Genomic DNA, 15321 nt, shown 5'->3' on the forward strand with positions numbered 1-15321 from the left:
CAACACAATTTCTATAAAATAAAAGGGGGTGGGGGGGAGAACCATAAGTTGATCCAGGTCAAGTGTCTGAAAGCACAACCTGACCGAAAATGCAAGACGAGAGGTCACTTCTAAAGGCATAAAAGAGAGTACATTGGTTTCAGACACTGCCAGAAGACACATATTAAGCCAGACTCTTTCCAGAAGAATCAAGGCATTTGATGAACTATAGTAGCACTATTCAGTTTGAAATGGGGACAATGTTAACCAATACAAGTTATAAAGGCTACTTATATGTGGATGCAGGCTGCCTGAGAATAAATCTTCCAAGCTCTGCCAGTTCATTGGTTTTTTGTTCTGTGAATGATAAGTTCTCTAAAAAATTTTTTTTTCCTTTCCCCTCTGTCCCCCAGGTGCTGGTAAAATACTTTATTTAGAAACAAAACCTGCTGCTTAGGTCAACTGAGGAGAAAAAGGATTTGCCACATCTAGGTCAAGAAACCTGGCAGAATTTAGAGTGTCACCAGAGGTCATGTTAGGACAGCTGGCAGAAGCACAAGGGGAAAGGGACCATTATACCCATAGCTGATGGAACTAACTTAAATTGTAAACACAAAGAAAATATCAGATAGGACACTCCAAAGTTTAACTGTCTAAGCATAATCCACGGCTGTCCTGTCTGGGGTTTTCACTTCAGTAGCCTAGATATCAACCACTGGGGTACAACCAACCTTCAATACCAACTCAACCAGCACAATACCTCACAATACCAGAAAGGTATCAGCATTGCTCTACTGGAACATACAAAATTGAACATATCGCATTAGAGCTACGTAAAATTAAACTGCTTCTTGAATTAGGGTATAGCCAATGAGTAACAATACTATCTGGCTAAACAGAGTTTCAGAAAATCATAGACAGCTATCAAAATGAACGGGGTTTAAAAATAACCACTTTCAAATGGAAAAGTTAGATACAGGACTGAGGCTGAGTCACAGATCTATGATTCAGCATGCATGTAGGGATACATCAAGAGGCATGGCACAGTCATTTGAGGTTACCTCTGAGTCCCACTGCACTAAACAGAAAACTGTGCCAAATCCACCAACAAAATCAAAGCAATCAACACACTGCTTCCAACGGGGAGAAAATCAGGTAACCAACCACTCTCTCTTCTTGATGGTTCTCTGAAATCAGTTTTCTATTATAATATCTCAAAAAACCCAAGAACGACTAATAAAATATACAGGGGCAATATGAGACTTGTGGCCTAAGTTTCAGAGGGTTTTGGGTTATGTCTTTGGCTTAGCAATTCATTCATTTTGGTGTTACAATCTATGTTACATTTGATTCTTCTTCCAAAAAATGAATAAGTAAAGCTATAGAGTCAGCAGCCTGAGCCTTATGACAATGCTGTCCTCAAAGTTATGCTTTTGGATCATGTTATATCGAGTAACTGTGCAACAGAGTTAGAAAAGAGGCAGTTTCAATTAAAAAAAAAAAACCTTAACTAGGCCAAAGATGATTTCTTAGATTAAATCCAACAGTATCTAATCACAACAGTGTTCTAGTCTAATACAAAAAAGCAGAAAGCATTCCAAAAAACAGGAATTACAGCATAGTTAGTTCTGATACGACAAAGAGAAGCCATATGGCATAGTGGATAGACAGCCTTACTGAGTGTTAGGAAGACTTGGGTTCAAGTCTCACTGTGGATACACATCAGATCCACAAAGTTGGAAAAGTCACTTAAAAGCTCTCATATTCTCTGGAAACTCCCAAAGACTTAAAGTTTCAAAGCTGGTATTGATTTGCATTGCAGAGTCAGTTTCTTTACTCAAAGTTCCCCATGCCGATAAAATCATTATTCTTCCCTCCCCTCCCCCAACTCCCCTAAAAACAGTACAGATACTAACAGAAACAGTAGCAGGTAGAAGAATTCTGAAAGAAGCAGCTGTGGTCATTAACCTTAAGGGCCCCAGTGAAAGGCACTACTGGGAAGCACTATCATTCTTAAGGAGGTAATAATATCTACAAAGCATAATAGGAATGAATAAATGGGAGGGAGGATTAGGAAGGAATCAAATGATTGATTAATGTGGAATTACACTTTTACATATTCAGCCATATAAAATCATTAATGTTGTCTTTAAAACATAGATAACATTACCATTCATGGGGCTAGGAGGGAAGCATAGTACATACTATTTAAAAACTGAATAAAATAAAAAATACAACAAAATCATAAATAAAGGAAACAGAGTAAATGATCAATTATTGGTTAAGAATAATACTCAAAGGAATTAAGCTATATGCCCATATACATTTATGCTATATATGAACATAGTATATGCTATATATACATACATATAAAAATGACTGAGGCAATAGTTAACATGCTATCTTACCTCATCAATGGGATGGTTCATATATCCAACCTTTGCTCAGTACTTTAATACACTGAATTTTGGAGATTAGATTAAGAAATCTTTGTGATGGAAGAATGCTTATAATTTGTGTAAATATTAATGTAATCATCTCTAGCATACCACACTGCAGTAAATACTAGATTGGAAATTGGGAGGCATGGATTCCAGACCTCGTATGGGTTAAATAAACTCGTAAGTTTTCTTCCATGCCTATAACTCCATGACTAAAAAACCTGTGAAGATTTGGCTTTGAAATTATAGTTTTCCACATGATGTGCTACTGAAGGCTAACAGTATAAAAACTAATACATTTCACTCCAGTTCCTGCTCTTATAAATGCATTCCCTAGTCATTTCTTCACCATGCAGTTTGGGCTATGACCACTGTTTTCATTTCTCCCCTGTAAACACTCCATGAGAAACTTGGATTCCATCCCCAGAAACCCCAGTTCAGATGGGCAAAGTTTTTGTATGAATTTCCCCAGAATAAGGTCTCCACACAGATTTCGAAACATCTCCTCAAAAGGCTACTGCGTGCCCCTCACCCAATATACACATAATTTTTTCTCTTCCTCTTCATAGGTTGTCTTCTCTTATTAGTCTTTAAGTTGCTTGAGGGCAGGGATTGCCTCACTTATTTTTATGCCTCCCCAGCACTTAACACGCAACAGCCTAGAACATAATAAGTGTTTTATAAATGCCTTCCATCATTATAGCTCTGAATACTTCATGGTAGCTATTTGGCCTTCAATTCATCTCTCTTGGTTTCAGTTTCCTCATCTACAAAATAGGGACAGGATACCTCATAAGACTATTATAGTAATCCAAGTAGATTATATATGTAAAATGTTTTATAGATCTTAAAGTGTCCTAAAAATTTTAGCTATAATCATTATCCACAATTACTGCTGCTTTTGTCAATACATGAAAAACAGAACAGTAATTTCAAGATACCATAAATTCATTAAAGAAACATAAAAATTCTTAAAGAATTATTTTCTCTATTTTTTATGAAAAGTAAAAAACCTTAAAATGCTTCTAAATTATCCATACAAAAATATCCCTAGGTGTTATCCAAATAACCATCAAACCTGAAATTATGGTAGTTAATATTATATATATGACATGATCTATCAACTGACTACACCAAATGCATTTATCAGAGAAATAGTTTTGATGGAATATAGCCATTGCCTCCAGCCCCAATATCCTACTCTCCTCATATGCCTCACTAGAACAGCAAGTGTGTCCATTACCTCCACCATATACCACATCTATCTAGCCTCAGACAGGACCACAATAGCAAGCCAATAAGAAATGAGCACCAACAGGATACTGAGCAGTATGTTTGACCACTAGATCACAGCCTAAGTGGATGCCTGAGCAGTAACAGCAAACAACTGTCCTTAGGTGAACTTATGACATATTATTATGCTTATTATAATACCATTATAATACATTAATACCCCACAGTAGGCTTTTCTATATGCATTCTGGGTAGCCACATGTACAGTTCCAAGGCAAAGACTCCTGCCCATATCAATCAACCCATCCTATATTTTAATATTCATATATTAATGCAATGATGTCATTGCATCTTTTGCTCTATAAAAATCCCTGTCTTGCTTTGCTAAGCTGCTGGTTCCTCTACAGAGTCTAGCCTACTTGTTGAGAGCATAATCCTCAATAAATCTTTTGCTTGGGTTAGAAATAGTCTGAGTCTGTGAATTCTTTCAAGACAACCCCACAACACAACTTGAAATGCCACAATGTTTTTGGTGCCCAATATAAGATGGAGTCTCTGATTCTGGTCCCCTCCAATCAAAGATAAGCCTTTCCCTTTCTCTGTCGTATCTGGGGTCTCTCAAATACTTAGGAAGGCTTGAATGGACAGTTACTTCCTAGTGCCCATGGGCAAATTCCCTCTTGGGAACATGAGCAATTTCCCTCTACATAGAGGACACTCTATTTGGGAACTTTACAGTCCACTCTCTAACCTTATTTTTATCCATCTCTGAGGGATGCCATATGCCTAGGTCAGTGATGGCTATAGAGAGGATTTCTTTAGGCTTATCACATCAGTTCCCCCACCCCACCCCAACCACTGCCCAATCCCACAGGACTCCCCACTAGGTAGTCTGCTGCAAAACTGGAACAAATTCAATTTAGAAGAGCTTAAAAAAAAAAAGACATTTCCTATTTTTCTGTAATAGACCCCGGCCTCAATACAATCTAAGGGACCAAGAAAAGTGATTTGTGAAGGGAATTTCTAACGAGCCTCTGTGAGTTTTTGTACTTCTCTCCCTCTTACTGTCATTATCTCTGCATTCTATTTGTATTTTTTATGTTAATCTGCTGTGTTTGAATCTCTGTATGGTATGAATGTCTTAGTCCGCTACCTTATAAGATTTAAAATGCAGCCAGTCAGGAAAAAAAAAAACAACCTCTAAGGGCTGAAAGTGTGAACAGAGGGTTTGAGAGGAAACAGCTTGGAAACTGTTGGAAAGAAAAAGCTATTGGTAAAAATTTTCTTCCTCTCTTTCTACATTCCTGAACGGTGGCCAAGTTGTGGGGTATGGAGAGATAGATAAGAAAAAAAGAAGGGGGAACCCTTTCCCCTCTAAAGTTTTTACTAAAAATTTTCTTTCTGTCCCTTTATATCACTGAACTGTGAGAAGATACTGGGGTATGGAGTGACAGACAAGAAAAAAGGAAGGGGGAACCATTTCCCCTCAGATCTGTTTTTTTTTTCTTTCCTTCTACATTGCTGAACTGTAGTCAGGTTCTGGGATGTGGAGGGACAGACAAGAAAAAACGAATGAGGAACCTCTTATCCTCACATCTAAGAGAAGAAGGTCATTTCACGGATTAAAGAGAGGAAGGTTTGGGGCAGTACCAGCGAAAGTTTCAAGACTGCACTTTGGAACAGAACAGTTACTTAACCCTTTCCTGACTCACAAAAAGATAAAAGGTTTGTGTGAATCAGGACAAAACCAAAAGGTAATTGAGTTTTATTGGAATGTCTACCTAGAATTTAGGAAGTCTTATGAACAAAAGTTAAGTATTGGTTAATTTTTAAATTACTTTTAAAATCTGTATGTCTGTTAAAATTGGAAACTTGACCAAATAATATGAGAATTTTTAAGAAATCACAGAGAGCTTTGGGTAAATTAATAAACTATGGGTTCCTTCCAAGATTGCAGAACTCAGATTTGAACTAAATTTGAACTTAAGTGTGATAATTGGGTAGATTAAATCTTAACATCTGAGTGGATTGGCTGGAAATAGTGGATCTCATAAAATGTGAAACATTTGGAATAAGTAGCATTTGTGTAAAATATAATATTACAGTCAGCGTTAAAATCATAACCTCAGATTTTTGTGTCATACCATTTGGAACATAGATCCAGGTAATTAAATTCATCCTGGTCATATTTTAAGAGAAATATTGTTTTTCCTAATTTGATGTTTAAGATAAGTCAGAATTTATTATACTATTTGGCACTAAGATAAATTTGGGAAAATGCATAGATCTGAAATTTGTTAAATGGGTGATCTTTAACAATTACATCAGTTTATTTCACATGAGTGTAAAGAGCATACATAACACAATGCCTGGGAGAGGGCAGACAGTATAAATGTTAACTATTATTATTAGCTCTTTGATTAGATGTCACCAGTATACAATGCCAATAGCGATGATGATATCCAATTTTCTGTTTAGGGCAATTTAGAATTGCATTCAATAATTCTGAAGTCACCTAATCAGTAACGGCTTTGTTTCAAGTTTCAAATACATTATATTATTTCAAACTGGTAAGCTTTTGTATTTCCTACAGAAAGTATGTGGTTTTCACCAGTCTAGAGGAAGAATTATCATGGGGTGGACAGACAGGTAGCCCCTTCTCTGTGGTCCTTGTCCATTATCCTTATTTTGTAAACTTGCCAGATTCCTGGAAACTACCTGGGTGGGGAAGGTCATCACCCATGGAAAAGAGCTTGTTTGGGCTGTAGAGTTCCTATAGTTCCTACAGTTCCTTGCTGAGAATTTCCAAGTTTATGTACAGTACAGAAATGATTTCTAATGATTGGTCTTTATACCAGGATAAATTTAAATTTAAGAAGGAAAGAAAAACAAATGAAACATATTAAGTGAAATTTTTTATGTATGAAAGTTATGGTAAATTTTTATTGCTTATTGCAACTCCGTAAGAGTATAAAATAATTGCACCCAGCACCAAGCTGTGATTGATGAAAGTTTTTTATTTAAGTAAAAGCTTTCTTATTTAAGGTAAAAGCTCTTGGGCCTGTAACTGATTTTGTTTTAAGTTTGAATTTAGGTATAGTTGTCTGCATTAAATCAGTAATCCACCATTTGAGAGAAATGCCACAAGCTACTCAGAGGGAATGTGATAGTGTATTACACATGGAGGTTTGCTTCTAGGAAAAGCTAAGAGGACAACCCTGGCATAGGCCTAGGCTGCGATCCTTCTGGCTCAGTTTCCCCACTGCGTTCCTTTGAAAAGGAATGCTTCCCAAACTGATTATTTCCAAGTCTGGCTATGAGGTTGAATTATTACTGCATGGTTGATAAACTGTGACTTTTTCCTGTGGTATCTGGTATAATCATTTCCATACTTTTTCTTTTTCTAGCAAATTTCTATAATCAGAGCAAGTGATCAGTAAAAGATTTGAGCATATATGTTTTGATCCGAATTTACAGTCATTCCATGGCCTAAGCAAGACTTGTGAGGTTAAAATCAGGAACCTCCATTGTTTTTGTTTAAGGAATAGGATTTTCAGAAGACCTAAAGATAAAATAAGGTCCTTAAATGTTTCAAAATTATGTAAGAATAACTGGGTATTGGTACAATTGATTGAAGGAGCTATTAATTACTGAAACTAAATCAGAAACATCTTTACTTTGGTTTGGGAAAGAGAATTTCAGCAAAATCAATTTTCCTATAGGGAGGTAACCTATTGAATATTCTTTTAATATTTTGTGTTACATTAATGGAAAAGTCAATTTTATTACAAACATGTTCTATTAAAAACAACTTATTGACATGCACTGTTTTGGAATTATTTAAGTATCCTCTCAAGTTTATTTATTATAACTGGATTAAATTTAGCCTTTTAAAGGTAAAATCATTTGTATAATTACTGAACCCAGGGGTGAAAAACTTCCACCTGCAAGAGTGTTGTTATTTATATTTTCATGTATAGGGTTGGATCCTTTACAGTATCTTATCCTCCTAAAGGAATTGGATCAGAGTGGAAACTTTTGAGAAAGTAACAAAATTAGATAATCCTATATGTCAAATGTAAATGATTCTAATGGGGCTTTTAGTTTCTCTTTATATTTGGACCCTGCATATTGAATTTGCTAGTTGGATTTGTATTTTCCAAATGACAGGCCACTCACCTACAGTTAGGCAAACAATGGATACCAACCCATACCCATCCATGTTCCCCGAATGTGGACTATGCTCAGTTTTGGTCAACCTCTCCTCTGGACCCATTGAGGCAGGAACACATCTATACCCCTTTTCAGCCTGGAGAAGCTACAGAAGCTGAGACCTTTGCCCCTTTTCCCAAACAAATTTGAGTCCCAGCTCTTTGGGAGCAGAATGATGGAATCTAGCCACTGCCCCCAGCCCCAATATCCCAACTTCCTCATATGCCTCACAACCTCACTAGAACAGTAGGTGTGTCCATTATCTCAACCACATACCACAGCTATCTAGTCTCAGATAGGATCACAATAGCCAGCCAATAATAAAGCAGCACCTACAGGACACTGAACAGGATGTTTTTGATGACTAAATCCATAGCCTAAATGGCTGCCTGAGTAGTAACAGCAAAGAACTGCCCTTAGACTTATGACATAGAGAGGCTTATTATAATAGCATTATAATGCATTAATACCATCCCAGTGGGGCTTTTTTGTATGCATTCTGGGTAACTACATATGCAATTCCAGCAAGGCTAGGACCCCTGCCCATATCAATAAACCCATTCTATATTTTAATATTCATATATTCTGTAATAATATAATTGCATTTTTTTGCTCTATGAAAATCCCTGTCTTGCTTTGCTAAGCTGGTGGTTCCTCTAAAAGCCTGGCCTGCTTGTTGAGAGCGTAATCCTCAATAAATGCCTTTGCTTGGGTTGGAGATGGTATGAGTCTGTGAATTCTTTCGAGACTAGCCCACAACACACCTTGAAACACTGTGACAGTTCCATAATATGTCCATAAATTTGCAAAGCTTTGCAAAGTTTGTATAGATAAACAATATCAATTTTACCTATGAAACTTTAAGAAGCATAATGATATTTACCCAGAACAGATATGAAAAAGACAGGTTTGTTATACCATTGATTTTTTGGTGCTATTTTACTATGTCACAGATCAAATAATACATGGTTATTTAAACAAACTCCTCTTTAAATATAATGTTGATATTTACCTTCAGTGAATCTTCCTGCACAGAGAAATGTTCATAGATACCACTGTTGAGGTTTGAAGAATTGAGTAATAGTTCTACATCTTCCAGGGAGAGTAAAACTTTGTTAATTTCAACAAGGTAATCAGCAGGGAGAAATGTTGATGTAATTCCAGATGGATATTGACGATCAACTGTTATGCTCTGCTGAATGGGGGTTACCTGCAGAAACAAAAGAAATACATTAAATTCATACTAATCTAAAGGGACAACACTGCATAAATAGTATGCTTCAATCAAGCAACAAAAAAAGCACTTTTAAGTTACTACTATGTGGTAGGCATTGTGCAAAGTGCACAAAATAAAAAAAACAATGTTCTCAAGAAGCGTACATTCTATCAAACCAAAGTACTGTTGCAAAAAACATTAAGAATTTTTAAAACACTATATTTACCAAAAGCAAATGTTAGAAATATAGTCCTATTGATAAAGCTAAACTGTACACAAATACCCTAATATAGTATTAAAAATTTGCACTGTTGCAAACTTCTAGCAATCTCATTTTAGTATTCATTTGAAATAGACTACAAAACAGAATCTAAACATTATTATAATGATCAATCAATGAAGTACATTTGGAAAGGAACATTTGCTTCCTTATTTTCCATCTTTAACCTAAGCTGTAACACTTCTCAATTCCTCCACTAATACTTGGCAAAACTATAAAGAGCTTTAGTATGTTTTTAGATAAATTCTTAAATACAGTTCTTTAGAAATTACTATAAAAGAGAAGGCAAAAATGGTAAATTATATTTTTTACTTTTCTAGTTACAGTTTTCCCCTCAAACAACCTCTCATTTGATGTCAGCATCATACAAATAAAATCTGGATGAAGAGACTACTGGGTTGGTGTTTCTTCTTTAAAAAAACAATGCTTTTCAACTAATGGAAAGCTCCCCTATGTGTTTCTCTGGTTCATCAAGAAACTCTGAGGTTCAATTCCATTTAGTATATGGATCTGATAAGGTCTCTAATACAAAGAATGTCAAATTTGACTTCCTAATGGATTCCGACAACTGCCTTTCCTTTTTCTTGCCTCCAGCGATTTACAACTTAAATTTTAAAGATTAAAAGAAAACTGTCATCAACTGAATATTGGTTTAGTTTAAATTGAAAACGTATGGATTTATATTGGCTCTAAATGAAGTGCAGTAGCAAGACAAAAATAGAAGGTGAAATCAATTCCATATCATCTTTCCATCTGTACCTACTCCTCTCCTAAACAGTCTCTCAGGAGTTAGCAAACTATGGTCTCTAGACCAAATTCAATCTAGCACTTGTTTTTATATGGCCTGCAAGGAAACCATTGTTAGAGAGCAGGCTGTAAAAACAAACAAACAAACAGTCTGGATTTGGCCTTCAGGCAATAGTTTACCCAATCCTGGTAAATATTCTGCCAGAACACCATTCAAAGTCGTCTTCTGACCCTTCTTCACTTCTATGCATTAGCAAAGAATCCCAATGCCTAGAAAGTCTTAACCAACACCTTTACCTGCTGAAACCCTTACCTTACATTAAAGCTATGCTCAAATACCATCTTTTCATGAACTCTTCCCTAATCCCCTAATAGCTAGAAATTGCTCTATTGGGACAGTGCAGGACCAGAGCCCAACTTTCACATAAAAACATCAAGTCACAAAAATAGGCAGAAAAAAATGAGAAAAAAGGGGGGGCCGGGGGGGGGAAACTTAACTATAGAAAGTTATTATGGTGACAGGGAAGATCAAGGCACAAATTTAGAAGAGGACAATAATGTAAAGATGGCTCCATGTGAAACCTTGAAAGAAAAATGTAATTGGGTCTCAGGTCCAAAAAGAACTCCTGGAAGAGCTTAAAAAGAATCTTAAAAAACAAACTAGAGAAGTAGAAGAAAAAACTTCCTTCTCCTTTCTCTTTTCCCTTTTTCCTTTTCTTTCCTTTCCTCTCCTCCTTTCCCATTTTTCCTTTCTTTTCCTTCCCTTCCCTTCCTTTTCCCTTCCTCTCCCCCTGTCCACACAGGGTATCATATCCTCACCTTTGGGTACAATGCCAAAAGCAAAAGAAATTGGTATCCCTGACACCTGAAAAGGGTTCATGGAGTAGATTTCTTTCTTAAGAACCAGGCTTTATACCCACATCAACGAACCAACAATGGGGCCCTACCTGTCACTGGTTGGTTGGGCCCTGACAACAACTCAGAATGGATATAGATAGCAACTGTGTCTATATACAGATATCTGTAACTGGCCACTTACAGATGGAGAAAGCAGCTCTTTCCTTCTTCTCCTTTTCCTTTCCTTTTGTTCTCCTTTCCCTTTTCCCTTTCTTCCCTTCCCTTCCCTTCCTCTCTCTCTGTCCGCATAGGATATCATACCCTTCCCTTTCGGCATGATGCACAAAGCAAAGTAAACTGGGAGAAAAGAAATTGTTATCCCTGACACTTGAAGACAATTTCAAGTGAAATTTTCACCATTCTCTCCCAAAGGCCCAGCAATGTCCCAGTTATGTATTAAGTATGTGTTTATGTATGTGGGCGAATGTGTGACTATAATACATACATACATACATACATATGTATAAAAGTAAATCATAATTTAATTTAGTAGGTCTTCTTGAGGTATCTGGAGAATTTTCTCTTCTTCAACCGATAGCAGAGCATAAGGTACAATTACCTTCATAGAAGTCCTTTGCTTATGCTCACCATGAGCATGGCAATTCACAAGTGGTCCCAAAAAATGTTTCTTCTTCCTTTTTGTACGTAATAAAATCAACCTCATAAAACTGCTATCTGCCTTAACTCAGAAAACCTGTGAGCCATTCTTTCATTTATGGACAACTTCCATGTATCCTTGGATGTCAATTATATTAAGAATGTAAAACTAGATATGATTCATTCCTTCAATACTATGTTTACATACACAACAAAGGTGTCAAAATAGCATTAAAAATTATGTATGATAGCAACTGCAACCCAAATAATAACAAAATCTTAGCTAACTACCCAAAGTCTGATCTATAACCAGCTCCAGAAATGTAAACCTTTCATAGTCCATAGCTTGCCTTGAAAGCACTTAAGGTTTTCTATCCCAGATTTTCCCAACTTTTTTCCCATAGTGCTTCTCCTTCACACACTCTATATTCAAACCAAACTAGACAACCAGATAATCAATTCCATCCTACCATTTATTCATTCACATAGGACACCTTAGCTTATGAAATCCTTCATGGATGAAATCAAGTACTACCCCCTATGAAGCAATTTCTGATAATGAAAATACTCTGCTTCTTTGAATTTTCTTAGATCATAGCAGATGTTTCCTTTTTCTGCAACCAAGTTCTATAAACATGACACAAATTTTCCAGTGATTATACCTTGACATCATTATGTCTTGTCCTCAGAAGTAGTAACTGTAAACGTATCTCTTCTCTCCTGTTTTCCTCCATAGGGTGCTGTAATATCCGTTCTCCTCTCTGCAGAACTTCCTCAATCTGGGCCTTTTCCTCATCCAACTGAAAATATAAACAGAAGAAAATGTCAATAATTCACTTAGATATCTCTTCAGCAATGTATATTTCTTAACTAGAAGGAACATGTCCATCATGTGAATTTCTATAAATGAAGCAATAATCCACTAAAATTAAAACAGCTTTTTTATTTTAAAAACTTACATTGTTTAAGTTTAATATGACTGTAAACGTATAGCCTATATTAGATTGCTTTCTGTCTTGGGGAGAAGGGAGAAAAAAAATTGGAACTAAAATTTTATAGAAGTAAATGTTGAAAACTATCTTTACATGTAATTGCAAAAAAATTTTTTTTAATTATATTATTCCCTAAAATGTTTTAAATCCTATGGGATCTTTTTAAAATCATTCCTGCAATTTCAATAGGGAATCTCCAATGAAGAAATTACCTCTACCAATTCAGGTCAGCACCTACTCTGCAAAAGCCATCTGAAACAAGATAAAAATCTAAGTATATATCAGAGGCAGGACCAGAACCTAGGTCTTCTTAGTTCAGCTGCATCAGCAGTCTATCACACTGTCTCTCTAAATTATATGTTAAAATAGCTTAAAATTTAAACCATGCTAATCCTTAGTTAATTCTCCTTAAAAATTTAACTCTCTTAGAAGCATTATATAAATAATTTGGCAATTGCTACATCTAAACTCAACATCAAAAACTCTTATCTTAAAATTCTCCACCAGTGGCAGGGTATTTTTTTGGGGGGGGGCAGGCAATTAGAGTTAAGTGACTTGCTCAGGTCACACAGCTAGTAAGTGTCAAGTGTTTGAGGCCACATTTGAACTCAGGTCCTCCTAACTCTAGGGTCAATGCCTCTATCCACTGCGCCACCTAGCTGCCCCAAGGCAGGGTATTTAAGGCAAATATTCACAGAAAAAATGAGGTGTATTATACCTTTTCATCTTCATCACTGTGCTTTTCTACCATCTTCAACATATTTTGTAAATCATGTTCTAGTTTGTCTATGTCCACTGAATGCACACCAGCCTCAACAGGTTGTGATTTGACAAAAATTTTTTTTGAGAAAAGTTCTTGATCGATTAACATCTAGAGAAGAAAACAAAAAAGAAAGTATAGTTAAAGACAGGAAAACCAAAAACAGAACATTAATTAAAGTAAGTCAAATGACCACAGCTAGATGGAATAAGCAAATAAGGCAAAACCAGATTTCGATAATCAACCAATCAGTTCAAGCAGACATTGCTCATGATTTCATTGTGGTTTTACACATTTGGAAATCCTTTTAAAGATATGGTGATTTCAACTTCATTCATGTTTCATGGGAATAAGGGTAGAGGTGATACAAAGCCACATATTAGATGACAATCTAGAAAAGACACTAACTCCTTAGCATAACATACTCACATGTCAGATATTAAAAACTAAATCTCTGTAATACTGTATTTTAATGCCTTGTACAACATCTTTAATAGTTGCAAAAATGCCTTTTAGTCTTCTTAAAAATGGGACTGAATTACTGCCCCAAAACACTAACTTGAGACTTTACTGATTATGTAATAAAGCTACAGGATTCTTGAAGAAAGAGAGAAGACTGCCTGAAATTGGCATTTACTTAAAATCTCCATGAAGCTGTTGCTTCAGTTGAAGTTTTTATGTCTCATAAAATTGTTAAAATTATATTTATGTCCAATCGATGGCTAAAGTATCATACAAGAAGTGAGCACTAACTATTTCTTCACTGAATAATTATGTGATAGGCAACATACTTTTCCTACATATTTCTCCAAACTAAACCTTTTGCTTCTACTGGTAAGAAGAAAATAAATTTAATAATGAAACTATGGGCATACCACACACTTTTTTCATTGTCCCCTTCTAGCTGTCTCTGCCTTTTTGGGTCAAGGTCCTTTAAATAATAAAATGATCCCATTTGCTCCATTTAAAAAAAAATAAAAACAAAATGTACATTTTTGCTTTAGGCCTACCTACACTATTAGGTTCACGTAAATTAAATAAATGCTCTTAAGTTAAAACAAACAGGAAAAAAAATGAATGTGTCTCTATACACACAGAGTGTATGAAGCCAACATCACAAGATTAGTTCTTCCTTGAGGCTTGAGAACCAGTATCTTGCAATGCTTCAAGAACTGGAGGAAGGTATTCCCAGAGTAGTTACAAGCATAATCAAACACACAGAGGAAGAAAGGTACAGGTTACATCCAGATTGGGGGTTCTTAACTATTTTTGTGCAAGGGACCCCTTTTCTAAATAACACTTTCATGCATAAAATAAAATACAAAGGAATAAGAGAGAAACCAGTTTTACTGATTAAGTTATCAAGATGCTAACAAAACAAGTTTAAGGACTCAGGCTAAGAACTCTAGATTTAGAGAAAGAACAGCCAGCAGTTTAGCCTGGGTCGGGTATGTAGTAATGGAGAACGAATAGAATGAAACAAGGCTAGACAGGTAAGTTTTAATCCAGTGGGGAAGAGCCTTAAACATCAGGTTCAATGACTCTGAATTTGTCCAGAAGGGGAAAAGCAATCACTGAATATTTTTTGAGAAAGGAGTTACGTGATCAGATCTTCGTACTAGTAAGGTTAATCGAATATAGATGTTCAGTTAAACTAGAGAGAGTAGAGACTAGAGAATGAGAGACTCTGCCACATGATAATGCAAGAGTCAACTGAGGGTAAAAGGTAAAAAAAATAAAAACTAAGGTGGTGAAGGTAGTAGAAATGGTAAATAAGGAATTCAGTTAAAAGATTCTATTTGGATAATAAAATATGACATGACTTGTTATATACGACAATTGATGTGAGTTGATAGTTTATTGGCTACATGGAGATATGTGATGGAGTTTCAACAAAAATGAATAGTAATGAGGGTGGTTATTTGTAAGAACAGGGATGTCACAGACAGAAATGAGGAAGTCAAGAA

At 35.8% G+C, this 15321-nt stretch overlaps 1 protein-coding gene across 1 annotated transcript in view; it reads right to left on the bottom strand.

The window, feature by feature from the left end:
- Window positions 1–15321, bottom strand: part of UTRN (utrophin) — a 526271-nt gene that overhangs the window by 330249 nt on the left and 180701 nt on the right. Inside the window, 3 exon segments of the mRNA XM_020972489.2 lie at window positions 8878–9075; window positions 12265–12402; window positions 13313–13465. Of these exon segments, the coding sequence (XP_020828148.1) occupies window positions 8878–9075; window positions 12265–12402; window positions 13313–13465 (489 nt within the window).

This window comes from Phascolarctos cinereus, unplaced genomic scaffold, assembly GCF_003287225.1.
Source record: "Phascolarctos cinereus isolate Bilbo 61053 unplaced genomic scaffold, phaCin_HiC Scaffold_5;HRSCAF=322, whole genome shotgun sequence".
Taxonomy (NCBI): domain Eukaryota; kingdom Metazoa; phylum Chordata; class Mammalia; order Diprotodontia; family Phascolarctidae; genus Phascolarctos; species Phascolarctos cinereus.